Source organism: Ranitomeya variabilis, chromosome 1 (genome assembly GCF_051348905.1).
Source record: "Ranitomeya variabilis isolate aRanVar5 chromosome 1, aRanVar5.hap1, whole genome shotgun sequence".
Lineage (NCBI taxonomy): Eukaryota > Metazoa > Chordata > Amphibia > Anura > Dendrobatidae > Ranitomeya > Ranitomeya variabilis.
This window is the reverse complement of record NC_135232.1, coordinates 731,614,715-731,634,091: the sequence shown is the minus strand read 5'-3', so window position 1 is coordinate 731,634,091 and position 19,377 is coordinate 731,614,715. Positions and strand designations below refer to the sequence as shown.

Below are 19,377 nucleotides of genomic sequence, written 5' to 3'. Positions count from 1 at the left end.
CAACTTCCTGTTTGTGGCACATTAGTATATGGGAGGGGGGAAACTTTTCAAGATGGGTGGTGACCATGGCGGCCATTTTGAAGTCCGCCATTTTGGATCCAACATAATGTGGTGTGCACCATCTTGGGTGTCAGGTCCGAGCATTCCTACATGAACAGTTTCCTGGAAAGTGTATTGGTCGTTGTGGGCCAGTTGAATGGCCACCAAGGTCTCCCGATTTGACCCCCTTAGATTTTTATCTTTGGGGTCATCTGAAGGCAATTGTCTATGCTGTGAAGATACGAGATGGGCAGCATCTGAAACAATGGATACTGGAAGCCTGTGTTAGCATTTCTTCTGCGGTGTTGCTATCAGTGTGTCAAGAGTGGGAGAAGAGGGTTGCATTGACAATCCATCACAATGGGCAGCACTTTGAACACATTTTATAAGTGGTCATAAACTTGGAAATGACTCATGAAAGAATAAAGTTACATTAAAATCAAGCACACCATTGGTTTTCTTGTGAAATTCTCAATAAGTTTGAAAAAATAAAGTTGGATCCAAAATGACCGACTTCAAAATGGCCACCATGGTCACCACCCATTTTGAAAAGTTTCCCCCCTCCCATATACTAATGTGCCACAAACAGGAAGTTGATATCACCAACCATTCCCATTTTATTTAGGTGTATCCATATAAATGGCCCACCCTGTACTATCCCTTACTATTGTAATATCCCTAACTATAGCCCTAACCTTATTACTACCCCCAACCCTTGTACTTTCCCTAACCCTAGCTATAGCCTATGTCCGATCCTTGCCCTAGAACTATGACTAACCCTAAGCAAAGTCCTAACCCTATCCTCAACAATAACCGGAGTAAGGAATAGAAAATATTTGTTATAACTGGTTATTATAATGTTGGCTGTTTTTTTTTTACATTTTTTTAAATTAAAATGTTGGACAGCTCCAAGTACTGATCTCTGCCTCTCGCCTCTCAAAATGATAAGTGAGAGGAGAGGTGTGAAGTCGGGGGAGAGCTCAGTGCATCTCCATCTCAGTTGCTGCACAGAGGCGTTTGGGGCAACCAATGCTGCCCCCCGGGACCACCTCTTTGCTATACATAGTGTGGCTCCTCTGCTGCACTGTCATTCAGCTCTGCTACATCTCTACAGAAGTAAATGTCTCTGGAGGTTGTAGGGCGCCGCAGCTTGTGCACATGATTACAACTTCTGAAATGGCTGATAATAGAGAGTAATAGATTGCATTGCCAGCGCATGCAGGACAGAGGGCAGGATTGGTTTCAATACTTGTACCTCTCTGACTGTACGTGTGACCTGGGACCTGACCGGGACCAGATACCGGGAGTGGACCTCCCTGGACCCTGACGAGATCTTCCTCATCATCTCTGCTGTGATAAAGACACGATACATTGTAACAAATCCAGCGCTGTGGTTACACGACATTTCCTCTTCTGTTACAGTCTGGCACAATGCAGCTCACCTGTAAACGCCAGCAGGGATGCATATGATGGGCCTGGGCTCTCCTCTGCCCCCTGTGGTCTCTTCCAAGGACTATTGGTGCAGCCCCCACCGGTCCCTGGTGCCCCCGCAGCATCACAGTGTGAAGATAATGTATCTAAAGAGCAAAATAAATTAATCAGGTTTGATGACCAAGAGACTTTCAAATAATGAGGAGACCCGGCCCACACTCAACAGCGGTGTCACTGGGTAATATAACCCCATCATGTAAAGGTACATGACAACCAGCATTGCCCTTATATCTGGGGTCACCATCCTTAAGGGGGTTGTCCAGAATGAGATAAACATGGTCCTTCTTCTTCAAAAAACCGCACCCCCCCCCCCCCCCCCGTCCACAGGTTGTGTGTGGTATTGAATCTCCGCGACATCCACTTCAACGAGGCTGTGGTTTACAATGTATGGGCACTTTGTGGAGATCTTGTGGATGATATTTTATGAGGGTACAGTGGGTGGTGCTTTACATGGGTACTGTGGGTGGAATTTTATGGGGGTACTGTGGGTGGACCTTTATGGGGGTACTGTGGGTGGAACATTATGGGGGTACTGTGGATGGACCTTTATGCGGGATACTGTAGGTGGACCTTTATGGGTGGTACTGTGGGTGGGCATTTCTAGGGGTACTGTGGGTGGATCTTTATGGGGGTACTGCGGGTAGACCTTTATGGGGGTACCGAGGGTGGACGTTTATGGGGGTGCTGTTGGTGGACCTTTATGGAGGTACTGTGGGTGGACTCTTATAGGGGTACCGTGGGTGGACCTTTATGGGACTACTGTGAGTGGACCTTTATGGGGGTACTATGGGTGGACTTTTATAGGTGTACCGTGGTGGACCTTTATGGAGGTACTGTGAGTGGACCTTTATACTAGTTCTGTGAATGGACCTTTATGGGGGTACTGTGGGTTGTGCTTTATGTGGGTACTGTGGTTCGAATTTTATGGGGGTACTGTGGGTGGACCTTTATGGGGGTACTGTGGGTGGACCTTTATGGGGGTACTGTGGGTGGACCTTTATGGGGTACTGTGGGTGTACCTTTATGGGGGTACTGTGAGGGTAACTTTATGGGGGTACTGTGGGTGAACCTTTATAGGGGTATTGTGGGTGGACATTTATGGGGGGATACTGTGGGTGGACCTTTATGGGGGTACTGTGGGTGGGCATTTATGGGGGCACTGTGGGTGGACCTTTATAGGGGTACTGTGGATGAACCTTTATGGGGGTACTGTGGGTGGATCCTTTTGGGGGTACTCTAGGTGGACCTTTATGGGGGTACTGTGGGTGGGACTTTATGGAGGTATTGTGGGTGGAATTTTATAGGGGGTACTGTGGGTGGAACTTTATATGGCTACTGTGGGTGGAACTTTATAGGGGTACCGTGGGTGGACCTTTATGGGGGTACTGTGGGTGAACTTTTATAGGGTACCGTGGGTGGACATTTATGGAGCTACTGTGAGTGGACCTTTATGGGGGTACCGTGGGTGGAACTTTATGGCGGTACTGTGGGTGGACCTTTATGGAGTACTGTGAGTGGACCTCTATGGGAGTACTGTGGGTGGACCTTTATGGGGGTACTGTGGGTGGACCTTTATGGAGGTACTGTGGGTGGACTTTTATAGGGTACTGTGGGTGGACTTTTATAGGGTACTGTGGGTGGACCTTTATGTGGCTACTGTGGTTGGACCTTTATAGGGGTACTTTGAGAGGAAATTTACATCTCTTTGGTTGGCACATTATGGGGGCTCTGTGAGTACCATTGTATGATGTTTCTGGAAGAAGCACTTACAGGAAACCTTGGCAGGAACAAGAACTAAAAGAGCCACCTTGTCAGAATGCAGCATTAGTGCTGCACAAGATGGCTCTTTTAGTTACAAACGCCTGGGATTGGGGGTGAAGGGGTGACAGGTTCCCTTTAATGTGGTGTCTGGGGTTGACACATTGTAGTGTTTGGGATGGTATTGTATAGATCTGTTTTATATGCACGCCCATGTCTAAGCTTTCCATGGATAGGAGATAACCCAAAAGTGGCCATAAATACCAGCACCAATAAGAATATAATTTCTATGGTGGGAGAAGGGAGAAGCTTCCCCTGGACACAACGCAGTGCCGCTCATCTGGAGAAACAGTAGGACAAGACAAATGGAAATCCAACCTGTCTGATCAATGGCTATTGTCAGGGGGTAATTGCTGTTCGTTGCAAAGATGAATTTGATGTTAGAACCAAGCTCCTCACATTATGGGGGCACTGACTCCGGCTGGGGATCATATGGGGAGGATTATAATAACACTGATATACACAGCATTTTTAGTTAGTGAACACAGCACGGCACACACACATGGACACATAGACTTCTCCATCCTCCCTGAAATATTGTTTTTCCCTAAAACAGAAAAATCTCTAATAAAAGTCCAAAAAGTGGCATCGTTATCTCCTGCCAATCATGTAATAAATTGTTTTGGCCATTTCATGTTTATTTGTATTTCTAAAAAAGCTGAGTGCCACCATAACAGATCCCACAAGACGTAATCTTCATCACCTTCTCTTGATTTAGGGGTATCACTCTCATTCTCCACATCCTCTAAGTCCTCTCGGCTCCTGAGCTTTTTGCCTTTTTCTGCTGGATCAAGTTGAGATTCTGTTACCATCTCAGTGACGGGTCTCAAGTTTTCGATGGTGGTCTTATCTGTAGATATGTAGGTAGATCCGGCTGTAAGACCTTGATGTTCATATTGTCCGGATTGTGCATCTTCAGTAAGACCCCTCATGCAGTCCTGATCCTGACTTGTGGTGCACACAGCTTGCTTTCTATTTTCAGATCCCATGGTCTTATGTTCTTCATTTGTTTCTTCCACCTCCTTCCTCCCTGTCTTTAGGTTTGTGCTCACTTTCTCTTCATCAGTTGACTCTACATCATCTCTTAGATGATGAGAAGACCCAAAGAAATGGTCATCAAGACTCCATATATCGCTCATTGTAGACACAACTTCTGCAGGAATTTGTATTTTCTCCTGTTCCTGGGTCTCCATTGGGTTGATGTTTTCTTTAAGTCTCTTGGGAATTTCTTCATGTTCACCTTCTCTTTCCAATTTCCATTTATCTACAAGAAAAATCTGTGGTCGATCCATCTCTTCAACATTTATGACTTCAGCCTTATCGTCATCATCTATGATGACCAAATCTGCTCTGTGTTTGAGCCCGTCATCAATGCTCTGTGACAATGAGTCAGAATATTCATTAATCATAACTGTATGATCTCTGGAATCATCTTCTTGACGAGACTCTGAAGCCTGCACAGGTTTAGGTTCTTCAAGTTCAGGTTTCTCATCATGTTCTTCTCCATTATGAAAGGTGTTATCCTTCTTTGTCATTTCATCGTCAGAATAAACCTTGGGTTGATGTTCCTCTTGGTCATTCACAAAGGAATAAATGTCACTGACATTGATCCCTTGCGACAAGGTATCAGAATCTTCTTTATTCTTAGCTACATACTCTCCAAGATCATCAGCTTGATTAGACCCTAAGGTCTTTATAAAATGTTCTCCTTCAACTCCTTGTTCCTTTCTTTCTTCGCCTTTTTCTTCTAGAAAAGTGCTGATTATCTCTGTCAATGATTCATCAAGATGAACATCTGATTGATGCATCTCCTTAAGATGGCTGAATTCATCCTGAGGGTTTCCATCTACAACAGAACCAAGTCCATTTAGTTCACTTCCCTGTGACAATGTATCAAGATATTTACGTAAGTCTAGACTTATGTACTGACGTTTGTGTGGAATGTCCCTTCTCTCCAAATTCTATCTCTTCCTTCTCCATACTGTGACTTTTATCTGAGTTTAGAACATTTGACACAACGGGACTGAATCATTGTGATGTTCCTTGACTTGTGGAGGGATCTTACTTTTTTTGTAACTCTAGGAACTTTTTACAACTTGTTTGTCAGATACTCTACACATTATAGACCTCACATCTATCCTCACTCTAACATCTTTTTTGCAGACTCATCAGACCCACCTTTATCTGGTACGTTGGTCACAGCCATACATTCCATTTGGATGTCCTTTGTCTTCGCACTTTGGTCCATTCTTGAGGTCTCCGATAGATCAAGCATTGGATTACTATCTTGACTGTGATTCTCTGGAGTAACCTCGTTATCTGTTCCTACCACATTCAGGTTTGATTCTTCTTTATTCTGAGTTTTGGCCCCAAATCCTAAAACATCCCTAATTCCAAAGTGAAACCACTTTGACTTTGACTCTTCAGCCTCCTTCTTTATATTGGTTTGCTCTTGGTCAGTCTGTTCATTAGAGGTGGAAGATTCTCCTCCATAGTTCTCATCATCTTTTACTTTTGGTTCAACTTTTTTTTCTCCAAAGGGCAGAAACTTTTTGAGTCCGCCTCCAAGCCAGCCAGACTTTTCAGGAGCATCTTCCTCTGGCTGTTTCTGAGCTTCTTGAGCTTCTTCATTTATGGATTCCATGTTTATGATATTAGATTCTGCATTTTTCATTTCATTCTTTTTTCCCATGCCAAACCAGCCAGCAATGCTGGAGGGAGTCCAAGACTCCTGAACTTCAGGCTCTGGTGACTCTGGGATGATGACATCTTTGGTAGATTGTCCATCTGTAGAAGGAAACAATGTAGCTAAGTTTCTGATATTATAAATAGTATCTGTTTAGCATTCGACCATAACAACCCAATGATAATATATGGGGAAATTGCTTAAATAGCAATGCCATTATCAAAATCAATTGGTGTTCTGTTTGCAACACGTAGAATGATGATCTAACAGAGCTGGGACAATCGTATTAGATCATCGGGATGCTCAGGGAAATGGAAATTTATTGGAGCAAATCTACCGGTAACTTAAAGGGGTTGTATATGTTTAGAAACACATGGCCTTTTTCTTCCAAAAATAGCTCCACACCTGTCCGTAAGTTTTGTCTGGTATGACAACTTATATCCATTATAGTTAAAGGTGTAGTCCACTTTCTTTTGTTAGTGCAGTTTTCTTCACCGACACTTCTGTCCATACAGTGGCTGCTGGTGCAAGGTCATGTGACCAGTCCCATCCATCAGCCTCCTCCAATCGAAAATCAGCTCTCCCTTGTAAGGTGTGCTACAATTGGAGGGGACTGGTCACGTGCTTGTTCATCAGCAGCGATTTTACGCGCTGGTCAATTTGGAGGAATTCTGCACTAACATGAGAAAGTAGTCAAAATTCCTATACACTCCCTTTAAATGGTCGCTGCTGTCTCATTAAACATTACATACATCAATAGTAAAAAAGAATGTAAGAAACTTCTCCACTTTGCGCCTGAACTAATCATTCACTTTGAAATACTGCCTTGCTCAAAATAAGGGACTGCAAGCTCACTGAGTGATCAGATTACAGCTGCTTATTGATGTCTGTGGAGGAAATGAGGAGAAAGGAGCAGAGACAGGGAAACACAGACCTATACTGCTTTACTTTCTAGTAAGTGTTTTATTTAACTCTACAGCTGGATTCACAGCTGCACTGCTAAGTAATGCTCTATAAGATCCACCATACTACTGCTTTCTAATAAGCATTTTATCTCACCCCGAATTGGAGTCACAGCTACACTGTAGTGTCATCCATGATGCTGCTGCCTTGTTGTAAGTTTAGTAAGTTTTTAACTCACCTCAGTGCTGGACTCACAACTACACTGCTCAGTTCTGCCGTTTAATGTCCTCCATGCTGTTTCAAGTAATGTGCTGCATAGAGACAGGAGAGCTGGAATCCCTGTCTGTGTGTGCTGTGTATGGGAGACATCATAGCACCTCGTCTGCACCCACTAGCTCAGAGACAACTGAAAATTAGTGGTAAAGGCTGCAGAGGGGAAAATTGGTGATAAATGCAGGATGCGCAGCATATCATGGCCAGAAATAGTGCTATTTCTCATTTACACACAGGAAGGCGGGTTCTGAACACTTATCTGAAATGACAGGGTCGCTTTCAGTGAGGTCCAGGATTATAAATCAGGGTTTGGATTTTGTTTACTGATCCCTTTTATTCATCTCAGAGAACCCCTTTAATATTAAAAGGAAGATGTAAATCTTTATATACATTGGGATTGTCCTGCATTACCTCCTGTATTCTTACCTTCCTGTACAGTTTGGTCTATGGGGTCTTCTTTGTTTCTGTTGATATGATGTAAAACACTGTCCTCGTTCTCAAAAACATATTCCCCTCCGTCCAGACACACAAAATCAATCTCCTGGAGAGAAAATAAGTAGGCTTTCATTGTTAGTCTCATTTAAGAACCTTTAAGGGGTTGTCCAGGGTAAGAAAAACATGGCTGCTTTCTTCCCAAACAGCGCCACATCTGTCCACAGGTTGCATCTTGTATTGCAGCTCTGCACCATTCACGTCAATGAAGCTGAGCTGCGATACCAGACACAACCTGTAGACAGGGGTGGTGCTGTGTTTGAGAGAAGCAAGCCATGTTTTTATAATACTTTACAACCCGTTTGTTGCAAAGAAGAGAAAAGGAGAGTTTTACTGCCCAGATAGTAGTGTCACAACTGCAATAATTCCACCATATAGTGGAAAATTAGTAAAGAAATACAGTGCCCGCAGAATTGTGCCATGCAATGAACACATAACCGTGCCACACGGGACTTGAACTCCTACCCAGGAAGGAAGTTTACGCTATATACAGAATATTAAGCAAATCTTCATTTGACCAAGCAGAGCTGCAGTGTAAAGCATGGAAGTTGAGGGGAAAAACGCATCCTGAGCCTCTTACAAGACAGGAGTTGGATTTCTGACTTCCTCAGACTCCAACAGACAGTGCAGCTCAGCTGTAATGACTGATTATGCAGACCCCTTAATGGAGCAGAGCATGACGGAATTAAAAAACTGATGAGACAGTGTTTAAAGCCTCCGTTAGACCCCAATAGACAAAAGCAGTTAATCTGGAGTTACTGACATCCTCATAGAGTCAGAAAGTTTCAAAGTTGCGATATAAATATCGTTACCTGCGCTGGGATCTCTATTTCCTCACTCAGATAAACCTCCTCAGTAGTAACAGAATCCTTTGGAAAGAAGCCGTACGCTTTTCCTGTCTGAAAAATATGAGAAAAAAATTGCAATGCAGCAACAGGCAATGCTCACTGGCAAGCTGGGACCTGTAGTTCCCCAATGGCTGGATAACAATAGGTGGTGGAAGGATGTGCAGTTAACAGATTATATGATGTTTTATTATACAATAAATCATTTTTTACATATTTATACTGATTGAATTTACAGGCATCCAGTGGGGAACTTTTCTCCCTATGTCTTGATGACAACACTTCCCACTTTGTGCTTTACCCCGCTCACTCTTATCATAGGAACTCTGTGCATCATAATGACACATCTCATTTCCTGTTTCTTTTTTTCCTCCTTGTGCTGGCGAAATGCGAATTATTATCTGATTGGCTGCAATGGTGCCAATTCTTCCTGCTGGAGATGGAGGTGTTATCATAGGGACACAGAGAAGCTGGACAGAAAACCTTCTGATCCATCCTTATCTATCGTGACCATAAAGCGAACATGTTGGACCAACATCAGAAAAATGGGCAACCTGTCACCAGTCACAGAAACCATGCCCAGGGCCAGTGGTGGTCAGGAGGACCACGCTGGGTGACTTACACTTCCTTGCCACAAGTCTTCCCTCTTCCCGGTCAGCTTGTAATAAACATTAATTTCATCTCCTGTTTTAAAAGTCAAGAATCTGCAGTCTGGTCCGGAATAATCTTGATTTGCTGAAACTCGCATCATCAAACCTTAAAGGAAAAATACAAGCATGTACAAGCAATGTAACAAAGAGAAAGGCTGAGCATATGATACAATGTAATAAATATATCCAACAAGAATGGGATACAATGTAACAAAGAGAAAGGCCAAGCATATAATACAATGTAATACATATAAACAATGATATTGGATACAATGTAACAAAGATAAAGGTCTTACTCTTCAAACAGAAGATTGATAACATCAGAGAAAGCTTTGGCCTACAAACCCCACAACCTAACTACTCAGCCCTCCTCCTCCAAAACCAACTTCTCCACCATTATAGAAGACCAACTTTCCGCCCTACTCTCGAGATTACATCTCACCACCTGTGCTCTTGACGCAATTGCATCCCACTTCATTTCAAACCTCGCCACAGTCTTCATCCCAACCCTAATCAATCTCTTCAACCTATCACTAACAACTGGTGTCTTCCCCACATGCCTCAATCACACCTATCCTCAAAAAGCCCTCCCTTGACCCATCCTCTGTATCTACCTATTGCCCCATATCACTTCTCCCATTTGCCTTAAAACAACTGAAACAGCGCGTCCATTTCGAACTATTCTCCCCACTCTCTTCCTGCTCCCTATTCAACCGCTTACAATCTGGCTTTCGACTGCATCACTCCACTGAAACTGCCCTGACTAAAGTCACCAATAACCTGCTAACTGCCAAAGCCAAGCGACACTCCTCCTCCTCCTGGACCTGTCCTCTGCCTTTTACACTACTCTGTTCTCCTCCTCCTCCAGGACCTGTCATCTGCCTTCTATATTACTGTCCTCCTCCTGGACCTGTCCTCTGCCTTCTATATTACTCTGTCCTCCCCCTCCTGGACCTGTCCTCTGCCTTTTACACTACTCTGTCCTCCTCCTGAACCTGTCGTCTGCTTTCAACACAGTGGACCATTCCCTATTACTACAGACCCTCTCATCTCTTGGCATCACAGACTTGGCCCTATCTTGGATCTCGTCATACCTAACTGACCGGACATTCAGCGTCTCCCACTCACACACCACCTCGTCACCTCGCCCCCTATCTGTCTGAGTCCTGCAAGGTTCAGTCCTAGGGCCCCTGCTCTTCTCCATCTACACCTTCTATATGATAGAAATTGTAATATGATACAATGTAACAGAGAAAGGGCGAGCATTTGATACAATGTAATAAATATAAACAACAAGAATGTGATATAATGTACTGAGCATATGATACAATGTGACAAAAAGAACAGTAACTAGCATGTGATACAATATAGCAAGGGGAAAGGATGAACATGTAATACAATGTAACAAAGAGAAATTATGAGAAAGTGATGTAATGGAACAAAGGAAGGCCGAGAATGTGACACAATGTAACAAGGAGAAAAACGATAAATATATGATACAGTGTTACAAGGAGAAATTACGATAATGTGATAAAATGTAACAAAGAGAAAGGACGAGCGTGTGATACAATCTGACAGGAGAGCTCTTGATCCATAGACTCCTTCATCATATCTCATTATTTCACGTAATGGACTTATCTTCAAATGTTTATTTCATGCATTTATAATATCTCAGAAGTCATTATCATCTCAGAGCAGGGTCGATGCCTGCAGCCAGCAAATCCGGGCAAATCTGGCCCATGGCGTCTGGTGGGCACACTCTGCCCAGGGTTCTATCTGTGACATTCACCGTACATGCTTGGCGTGGGCTCAAGAGCTGTGTTTTACAGCCGATACCCAAGCCTAACTGCTCCGATCCCAGCAGTTTAACCTCCTGGACGGCATTTAATAGGCTACAAATAAGGGCAAGGGTCCCTTTTGATGCCATTGTCCATCCCAGCCCTCAAACCTGTGTCTGATAGATAATATTACAATACACTGAAACATTACAGTATTGTGCATTCTACAAATGATCAAACGTTCAAGTCTCCTAAAGGGACCAAAAAATGTAAAAAAAAAAACATTAAAAATAAAAATATATAAAAGCATGAACATGTTTAACATACTTGATACTAATAAAATCTCAGAATATTTATACCATACTGTTCACGCCAAAAAAAAAGCAGTAAATCGCCCCAAAATGGTAATGATAAAAACTACGGGAAAAAATGTAAAGGAAAAAAAAATCAAGCCTTGATGCATCTCCAGTGACTGGAATATAAAAAAGTTACATATCTCAGAAGGCGAAGAGGAAAAATGAAAAACAAAGAGGAGCGAGCTCACCTGTCCTCCAAGAGCCCACACAACCCTTTCCTGCAGCTCTGTCTTAGAGCCCGGACTTGGCATTTGTATGCTCTCAGGCTCTCAGAGCTCCCAATTAATATTTCTATCCCATCACAAGTGTAGACTGCTGCGCTTTTCGTCCTCTATGCTTTGTTCTGCAGCTGATTTTCCATCAGAATACAGGTACAGTATGGCCCTTAACTCAAGCTTATCAGTATTATTTATTGGCATCTGAGATAGTCTGAATTCAACTTCTTGTGCTACAACAGGACACTGGCCTGTCCCCTATAGTGCGGCTCTGCTTGATCAGATGCTGCTGTGCACCGCGCTCCTGTGTATAAGCACCAGCACAGCCGGAGGTCAATATATGGAGAGATTTCCACCCCAGTAAGGACAAAATTTATTCTAATGTACAAGCAATGAAACCACAGAGGGATGCGGGGCCTCAATTAGGACAACCCTGGACCACGGTGTTGGGCAGCCGCTGCTGGGACTAGAGGCATATTATCTGGGTGCTGAACTACAGAGAAGACTGTTGTAGAAGTCTCCATGGGGTATTATTATGCCTTGTACAACAATCTTCTCTGTAGCCTCCCACTGCCCCATTAAGTCCATCCTAACCTGCACCATCCGTTTGGCTATAAGGAGGAGTGTTGGAGTATGTAGGTGTATGTAGGGATATGAAGGAGTATGGAGGGGCATAGAGAGATATGGAGGAGCATGCAGGAGTATGGAGGGGCACGGAGGAGAATGGAGCATGGAGGAGAATGGTGCATGGAAGAGAATGGAGGATCATAAAGGAGCATGCATGAGTATGGAGGGGAATGGGGAGAATAGAGGAGTATGGAGGAGCATGGAGGAGTAAGGAGGAGAATGGAGGTACATGGAGAAGCATGGATAAACATGGAAGAGAATGAGGGAGAATGAAGGAGAATGGAGGAGCATAGAGAAGCATGGAGGAGCACGGGGAAGCATGGAGGAGCATGGGGAAGCATGGAGGAGCATGGGGAAGCATGGAGGAGTATGAAGGAGCATGCAGGAGTAAGGAGGGGCATGGAGGAGAATGAGGGAGAATGAAGGAGTATGGAGGGGCATGGAGAGATATGGAGGAGAATGGATGATCATGGAAGAGCATGGAGTAGAGTAGAGGAGTATGGAAGAGAATGGAGGAGCATGCATGAGTATGGAGAAGCATAAGGAAGAATGGAGGAGAATGTAGCATGGAGGAGCATGGAGGATAATAGAGGAGAATGGAGGAGCATGGAGGAGAATGGAGGAGCATGGATGAGTATGGAGGGGTATGGAGGCAATTGCAAATGAAAGCATAGAGGAGAATGGAGGCGTATAAAGGAGCATGGAGGAGAATGGAGGAGTATGGACGAGCATGGAGGAGAATGGATGAGAATGGAGGAGCATAGAGTAGAATGTAGGAGTATGGAGAAGTATGGAGGAGAATGAGGGAAGGGAGGAGCAGAATGGAGGGGTATGGAGAAGTATGGAGGAGAATGAGAGAAGAGAGGAGCATGCATGAGTATGGATAGGTATGGAGGAAAATGGGGAGAATAGAGGAGCATGGAGGATAATGGAGGAGAACAGAGGAGAATAGAGAAGCATGGAGGAGAATGGAGGAGAATAGAGGAGAATGGAGGAGAACAGAGGAGAATAGAGGGGAATGGAGGAGAATAGAGGAGAATAGAGGAGCATGGAGGAGAATGGGGGAGAATAGAGGAGAATAGAGGAGAATGGAGGAGCATGCATTGGTATGGAGGAGAATGAGGTAAGCGAGGAGTGTGGAGGCATGGAGGAGTATCGATAGGTAAGGAGGAGAATGGAGGAGCATCCCGTGGATTGTAGAGGGGTATAATGGGGTATAGAGGTGTATAGCAGGATAAGACGGGTATGCCATGGTATGGAGTGCAAGCTATATCTAATCATTGCAGACTTCAGCTTACTCTTCCCCTGCTTTCATTATCTGTAACCAGCCATAAACACTGGGTGACCTTCGTCCCCTCTGTGTCGTAACTCGCTGTTTTCTTTCTATCCCAAATGCCCAAAATCACAAATATTATATAGAAATATCCATAGTGCGCCCGTGTCTAAAGGTACCGTCACACTAGGCGATATCGCCAGCAATCCGTGACGTTGCAGCGACCTGGATGGCGATATCGCTGTATTTGACACGCAGCAGCGATCTGGATCCCGCTGTGAAATTGCTGGTCGCTGCTAGAAGGTCTGCACATTATTTGGTCGCTAGGTCGCCGTGTATCGCCGTGTTTGACAGCAAAAGCGACGATACCAGCGATATTTTACACTGGTAACCAGGGTAAACATCGGGTTACTAAGCGCAGGGCCGCGCTTAGTAACCCGATGTTTACCCTGGTTACCAGCGTAAAAGTTAAAAAAACAAACAGCACATACTCACCAGCGCGTCTCCCAGCCTCTGCTTCCTGACACTAAAGCGCCGGCCCTAAACTGAAAGTGAAAGCACAGCGGTGACGTCACCGCTCTGCTGTTAGGGCCGGAGCTCAGTCAGCGTCAGGATGCAGAGGCTGGGGGACGCGCAGGTGAGCATGTACTGTTTGTTTTTTTAACTTTTACGCTGGTAACCAGGGTAAACATCGGGTTACTAAGCGCGGCCCTGCGCTTAGCAACCCGATGTTTACCCTGGTTACCCGGGGACCTCGGCATCGCTGGTCGCTGGAGAGCGGTCTGTGTGACAGCTCTCCAGCGACCACACAGCGACGCTGCAGCGATCGGCATTGCTGTCGCTATCGCTGCAGCGTCGCTTAATGTGACGGTACCCTAAGTAATACACAATGTAATGTGCATCTGCCTCAGTGACATAAGATTAGCGGCATATGGACACAGCGTCTGGTGACTCCTGCAAACATCTGAGTCACAATTGTCCTAATATCAATGTAGAAATCTCAGGAGGTTGTGACAATGGAAGCATATTGGAGCCGTCACCTATTCAAACCCTTCACAAGTGTCCATGGGAAATCCAACACAAAAGAATTTGTCATAGGGTGCACTTACTTTCACAGTTGGGATCCCCGCATTTCTTCCTCTCAGACAGAATCTTCTGCATAAGAACCTGTGTGGTGAATGATAGTAGCACCAGTGTAACCAGCACCCTGGAGACCCTCATCTCTGCCATAACTGGTTCTTATGGGGAAATCTGTGCATCAGGCGTGACGCCTGGATCTGCTTCACTCCTGGTCATTTCCCTGAGGCCTGAACTGCTGTTAATAATTAACTAACTCTCTGTGAATCTTGTCCCTGGAAGTTGCCAATCATCCTCTCAGATTCCTGTCCATCTAGGCGGCAAAGAGGATAAAAAAATCATGTAGCCGAGCCACTGGGACCGACATGGGGATTACTGTGAGGTCAGGAAAAAGTTTCTTCCACCACCAAGAAGCATTCATGATGCGAACTAGAAAATTAATAATAATATAAATATTTATAATCATCAGTGAAACTTTGTGAACCCTTCATAATTTTCCATATTTCTGCATAATTTGACCTAAAACTTCTTCACATTCTCACAAAAGTCATGAAAGTAAAGAAAGAACCAAATCAAACAAATCAGTCAAAAAATATTAGACATGGTCATCCTATAAATGAGAAAAGTGTTCCAATATCACGCGTCTGTGAGTGGTAAAAGTATGTAACCCTTTGCTCTCAGTATCTGGTGTGACGCCTTGAGCAGCAATAACTGCATGTAAACATTTCCAGAAGTTGCTGATTATTCCTGCACATCGGATGGAGGAATTTTAGCCACTTCCTCAATACAAATCAGCTTCACCTCTGCAATGTAGGTGTTTTTTACCCATAAACTGCTCAAATCAGCTCCTTTCAAAACATTTCTATAGGTTTAAGATGAGGACGGTGTCTCTAGTCTGGTATAACATCTACCATCCGGGTGCAATACCATTCTTATCTTGCACATTTAGAAAGAAAGAAACTATTCTACTAGGGTCGTACATAGAAATCATGGGGCCTCATAGCAGAAATTGTAATTGCCCCCCCCCCCCAACAAAAAATAATGAATGTTTAGCGGTGTCACAGAATAGCATATCTCACATCACTGCAGCCTTTACAAAGTAATTTTCCTCCTACTAAAACCTTAGATTCTCATAATTGCACCCATAAAGTATGATGTCAACAAAAGTGCCCCATAAACACTGTATGATACCCCCAAAGTGAATGGGGCCCCATAGTCCTTCATATGGTATACTGCATCCCATAGTCCTCCAAATACTATAATGCACTCCCCATAGTCCTTCATAAAGTATAATGCACCCCACAGTCCTCCATATAGCATAATGTACTCCCTATAGTCCTCCATATAGTAAATAGTATAATGTACTCCTCGTAGTTCTTAATACAGTATAATACACACCCCATAGTCCTCCGTATAGTATACTGCACACCAATTAGTCTCCAATATAGTATAATGCATTCCCTGAAGTCCTTCATGTACTATAATGGACCCCATTGTCCACAGTATAGTATACTGCACAACAAATTAGTCTCCCATATAGTGTAATGCACTCCCCAAAGTCCTTCATGTACTATAATGCACCCCATAGTCCTCCATATAGTATAATGTACTCCCTATAGCCCTCCATATAGTAAATAGTATAATGCACCCCTCAGAGTCCTTCATATACTATAATGCACCCCATCGTCCTCACTATTATTATTATTATTATTATACATTTTTATAGCGCCATTTATTCCATGGTGCTGGAAGGGGCAAATATAGACAAGTGCAATAAACATGAGCAAAACATGGCTCTTCATACAGTAAAATATATACCCCATAGTCCACCATATAGTATACTGCATACCCCATAGTCTCTCATATAGTAAAAATGCATTCCCCATAGTCCTCATGCAGAATAATGCACTCCCCCATATAGTATAATGCATTTGCCATAGTCATCCATACAGAATAATGTACACCCCATAGTCCTCCATATTGTGACAACACAGCTGACAGGTGACCCGGGACCAGGGGGCTCCTGTCCCTAACACTAGGGGGCGCCCTAGCTTGCCCTGCTCCCCAGTATACTTCCGAAGGTAAAGATGCCATGGCCTCCGCCCTTGCCTTATCTCCAGAGTTAGCCCTCCATCTGTTCTCTTCCCCACCTACGGAAGAGGGGTGCTACTGTGCACCGTAGTAAACCAACCCGACAAACAACGCAACACAAACAAGGGTTAACAGAAAACTTCAGGCATACAAAATATTCACTAACATGTAATAGAGGAATGCATCGGGGTGTGAAGGTAGGGGAATTAACCAAAACAGAGAAGCATAAGTGTAAGGAAACATGAGAGCCATGGGATCCAGATATCCCCCTGACGTCACCAATCTGCTACGGAGCTTACAGTTACAGCTCTCTGGCGCCCCCTTACCCTCAGGTCAGACAGTGAACTGCACCCAGTATAAGTAGTCGCAAGAGAGGCTGCCCTGTCACATACTGGTTATCGGGGCACTCTGCAGTGAGGGCGGTATATATCTCACCAGTCCCAGGCCGGAAATATATATATATAAACCTCCAGTCCATCACTGCCAGGATCCACCAATAACACCAGAACGGTATGCTGCCATCAGTTCCTCGTTAGATAAAAGCCTGGTCCGGTAACAAGCTTATATCGGGTCAGAAACCAATCCCAGGTAGCATATACTGTAAGTACTAGTGGGACTCCCGGATGTGGAAAATCGGATTTCGAGATAAAAGAGCAGCCCAAAATTGATTAATATTTTAGAAGCTGAAAGGTGCACTAGATAATACAAATATATACAGAGTAATATACAGAAATTATAGCCAGAAGTACAGATAAACAGAGGGTACAGGTAAACGGAGGGTACAGGTATGGGATTGCAGTTAGCTGTATGTGTCAAGTTACCATTCTTTATAACTTGTGGATGAAGGGAAGCTCTCATATCCATAGGTACCATCTTAGTTTCCGGTCCATCTCCAAGCGTGACGAGACGTGGCTTCCATGGCAGAACAATGACACTGGCTAAAGGTGTGTAGCTAGCTTTTAACCCCTAGCTCGCCCCCTCCAATATTTGCCACCGCCCCTCTTGGTTGGACTGAAGTTTCCTCCCTTGACCTCCTAGCTGAAATAATTCCCAATATCTAGGATCGGTCATAACTTCCTAGTGGGAGGTCCAAACGGGATGACTTACGTCTCAATGGGTTCATTGGGGCTGGACCAATATGAAGAGTCCAAACTTGGGTTGGCTAAGTGGTTCTGGAGAGCCAGTCTCGATAGCTCGGCATCCGGGACAGCTAGAGAAAGATGAGACACAGGAGTGTGTGTGGAGGGCTCCCAGGATTTTGGTGGTATATTGGACTTAACCCCGAGATGAGTCGCCCCCAGGGCATCGGGGTACTCAGTACCGGGTCCGGTCGCAAGGGGGATGTTACGGTGGCTGTGACCCAGTCCGTGGCCCTGGGCCTCAACGTTAAAGGGGGTAAAATGTCCAAAGTTTGTCGTGACACCACCTGTGGGGTTCGGTCAGTATTGGGACTGATGCTGCATTAGAGGGGTCCCCTGGGGGATGTTGTGGCAGCCCAGATGTTACACTTCCCACAGGTGAAGCGGGGTCCTATGGTGTGTGGCGTAGATGGTGTAGCCGGTGATAAGTCTTTACCTGGTTTACTTGTGGGTGACAGGCCACAGTCCAGGGCACCGGCAACAGGTGGGATAGAAGTCCGGGCAGTCCAGAGACAAGCGGGGTCCCTTGGGTAGGTCAGGTAGGGGCCTTCCACTCTGCGCTCACTGTCTCTGAGGTCTCTGCTGCCACTAAGTGTCCTAAGCAAAGTCCTTATTCGTTCTCCAGTCCTGGGACAGGTACCTGTATGGCAGGCAGCTTGAGCCATGCCTACTAGGGTCCTTACACGGTGACTCCAGGCTCCAAGGTGCTGCTGTGCCACAGGTAAATATGGGCAAAGTCCATGTAAGTCAATGCCCTCCGGTTCTGTTCTGTGTATTATAATCCACATAAGCCTCGGGCTCCCGGTACCCGGCTTCTGCGCACTGACTCCGTGGAGGCCTTCCTTGTGGCCTCTTGGAGTCCTGTATCTCCTCTGTGCTTCATCCCTGTCTGTCCTCGCACACAGACTGTCTGTACAGGCTCATCTGACTCCTCCTCCAAACCAGGATCTTTATCCAGGGAAGCTGCCCTAAAACAGGGTTTTGAGCTCCCCCTCCTGGCCTGGATTTGGAAGGTGTTGTGTGTGTGATAACCTGCCAAAGGGAATCTCACCTGTCTCCAGACATAGCACTACCCTCCCCGAGAGGAAGGCAGCACTACTGTGGTATCCGGACTCCTGAGGTGCCACACACGGTACTCTCATAATTAGTGTTGAGCATTCCGATACTGCAAATATCGGGTATCGGCCGATATTCGCTGTATCGGAATTCCGATACCGAGTTCCGATACTTTTGCAATATCGGATACCAGAATCGGAAGTTCCTATAGTGCAATTATGCACTATAATGGAGTGTGGGCGGTGCGTGGGCGGAGACTGCGAGTGTGTGTGTGCGTGCCTGCCGGGGCTCTATGTGGGCTGCTGGGTGTCTGTGTGTGCCTGCTGGGGCTCTGTGCGGGCCTGCCGGGGCTCTGTGCGGGCTGCCGGGTGTCTGTGCAGGCTGCCGGGTGTCTGTGCCGGCCTGCCGGGGCTCTGTGCGGGCCTGCCGGGGCTCTGTGCGGGCTGCCGGGGCTCTGTGCGGGCTGCCGGGGGTCTGTGCGGGCCTGCCGGGGCTCTGTGCCGACCTGCCGGGGCTCTGTGCGGGACTGCCGGGGCTCTGTGCGGGGCTGGCGGGGGTCTGTGCGGGC

General features: G+C 45.4%; 1 protein-coding gene across 4 annotated transcripts in view; it reads right to left on the bottom strand.

The window, feature by feature from the left end:
• Nucleotides 1-14,755, bottom strand: part of MIA2 (MIA SH3 domain ER export factor 2) — a 56,822-nt gene extending 42,067 nt beyond the window's left edge. For 2 of the 4 annotated variants that reach the window (XM_077268787.1, XM_077268795.1), the window contains exons 1-8: nt 14,556-14,755; nt 9,170-9,303; nt 8,515-8,601; nt 7,637-7,751; nt 5,527-6,135; nt 4,052-5,194; nt 1,482-1,616; nt 1,295-1,389 (exon numbers count right to left, since the gene is read on the bottom strand). In XM_077268787.1, the coding sequence (XP_077124902.1) occupies nt 1,295-1,389; nt 1,482-1,616; nt 4,052-5,194; nt 5,527-6,135; nt 7,637-7,751; nt 8,515-8,601; nt 9,170-9,303; nt 14,556-14,676 (2,439 nt within the window). In that variant the 5' untranslated portion in view covers nt 14,677-14,755. The remainder of the gene's footprint in view (nt 1-1,294; nt 1,390-1,481; nt 1,617-4,051; nt 5,195-5,526; nt 6,136-7,636; nt 7,752-8,514; nt 8,602-9,169; nt 9,304-14,555) is intronic. The other 2 variants (XM_077268803.1, XM_077268812.1) reach the window with 1 other exon arrangement.
• Nucleotides 14,756-19,377: the final 4,622 nt, after the last annotated feature.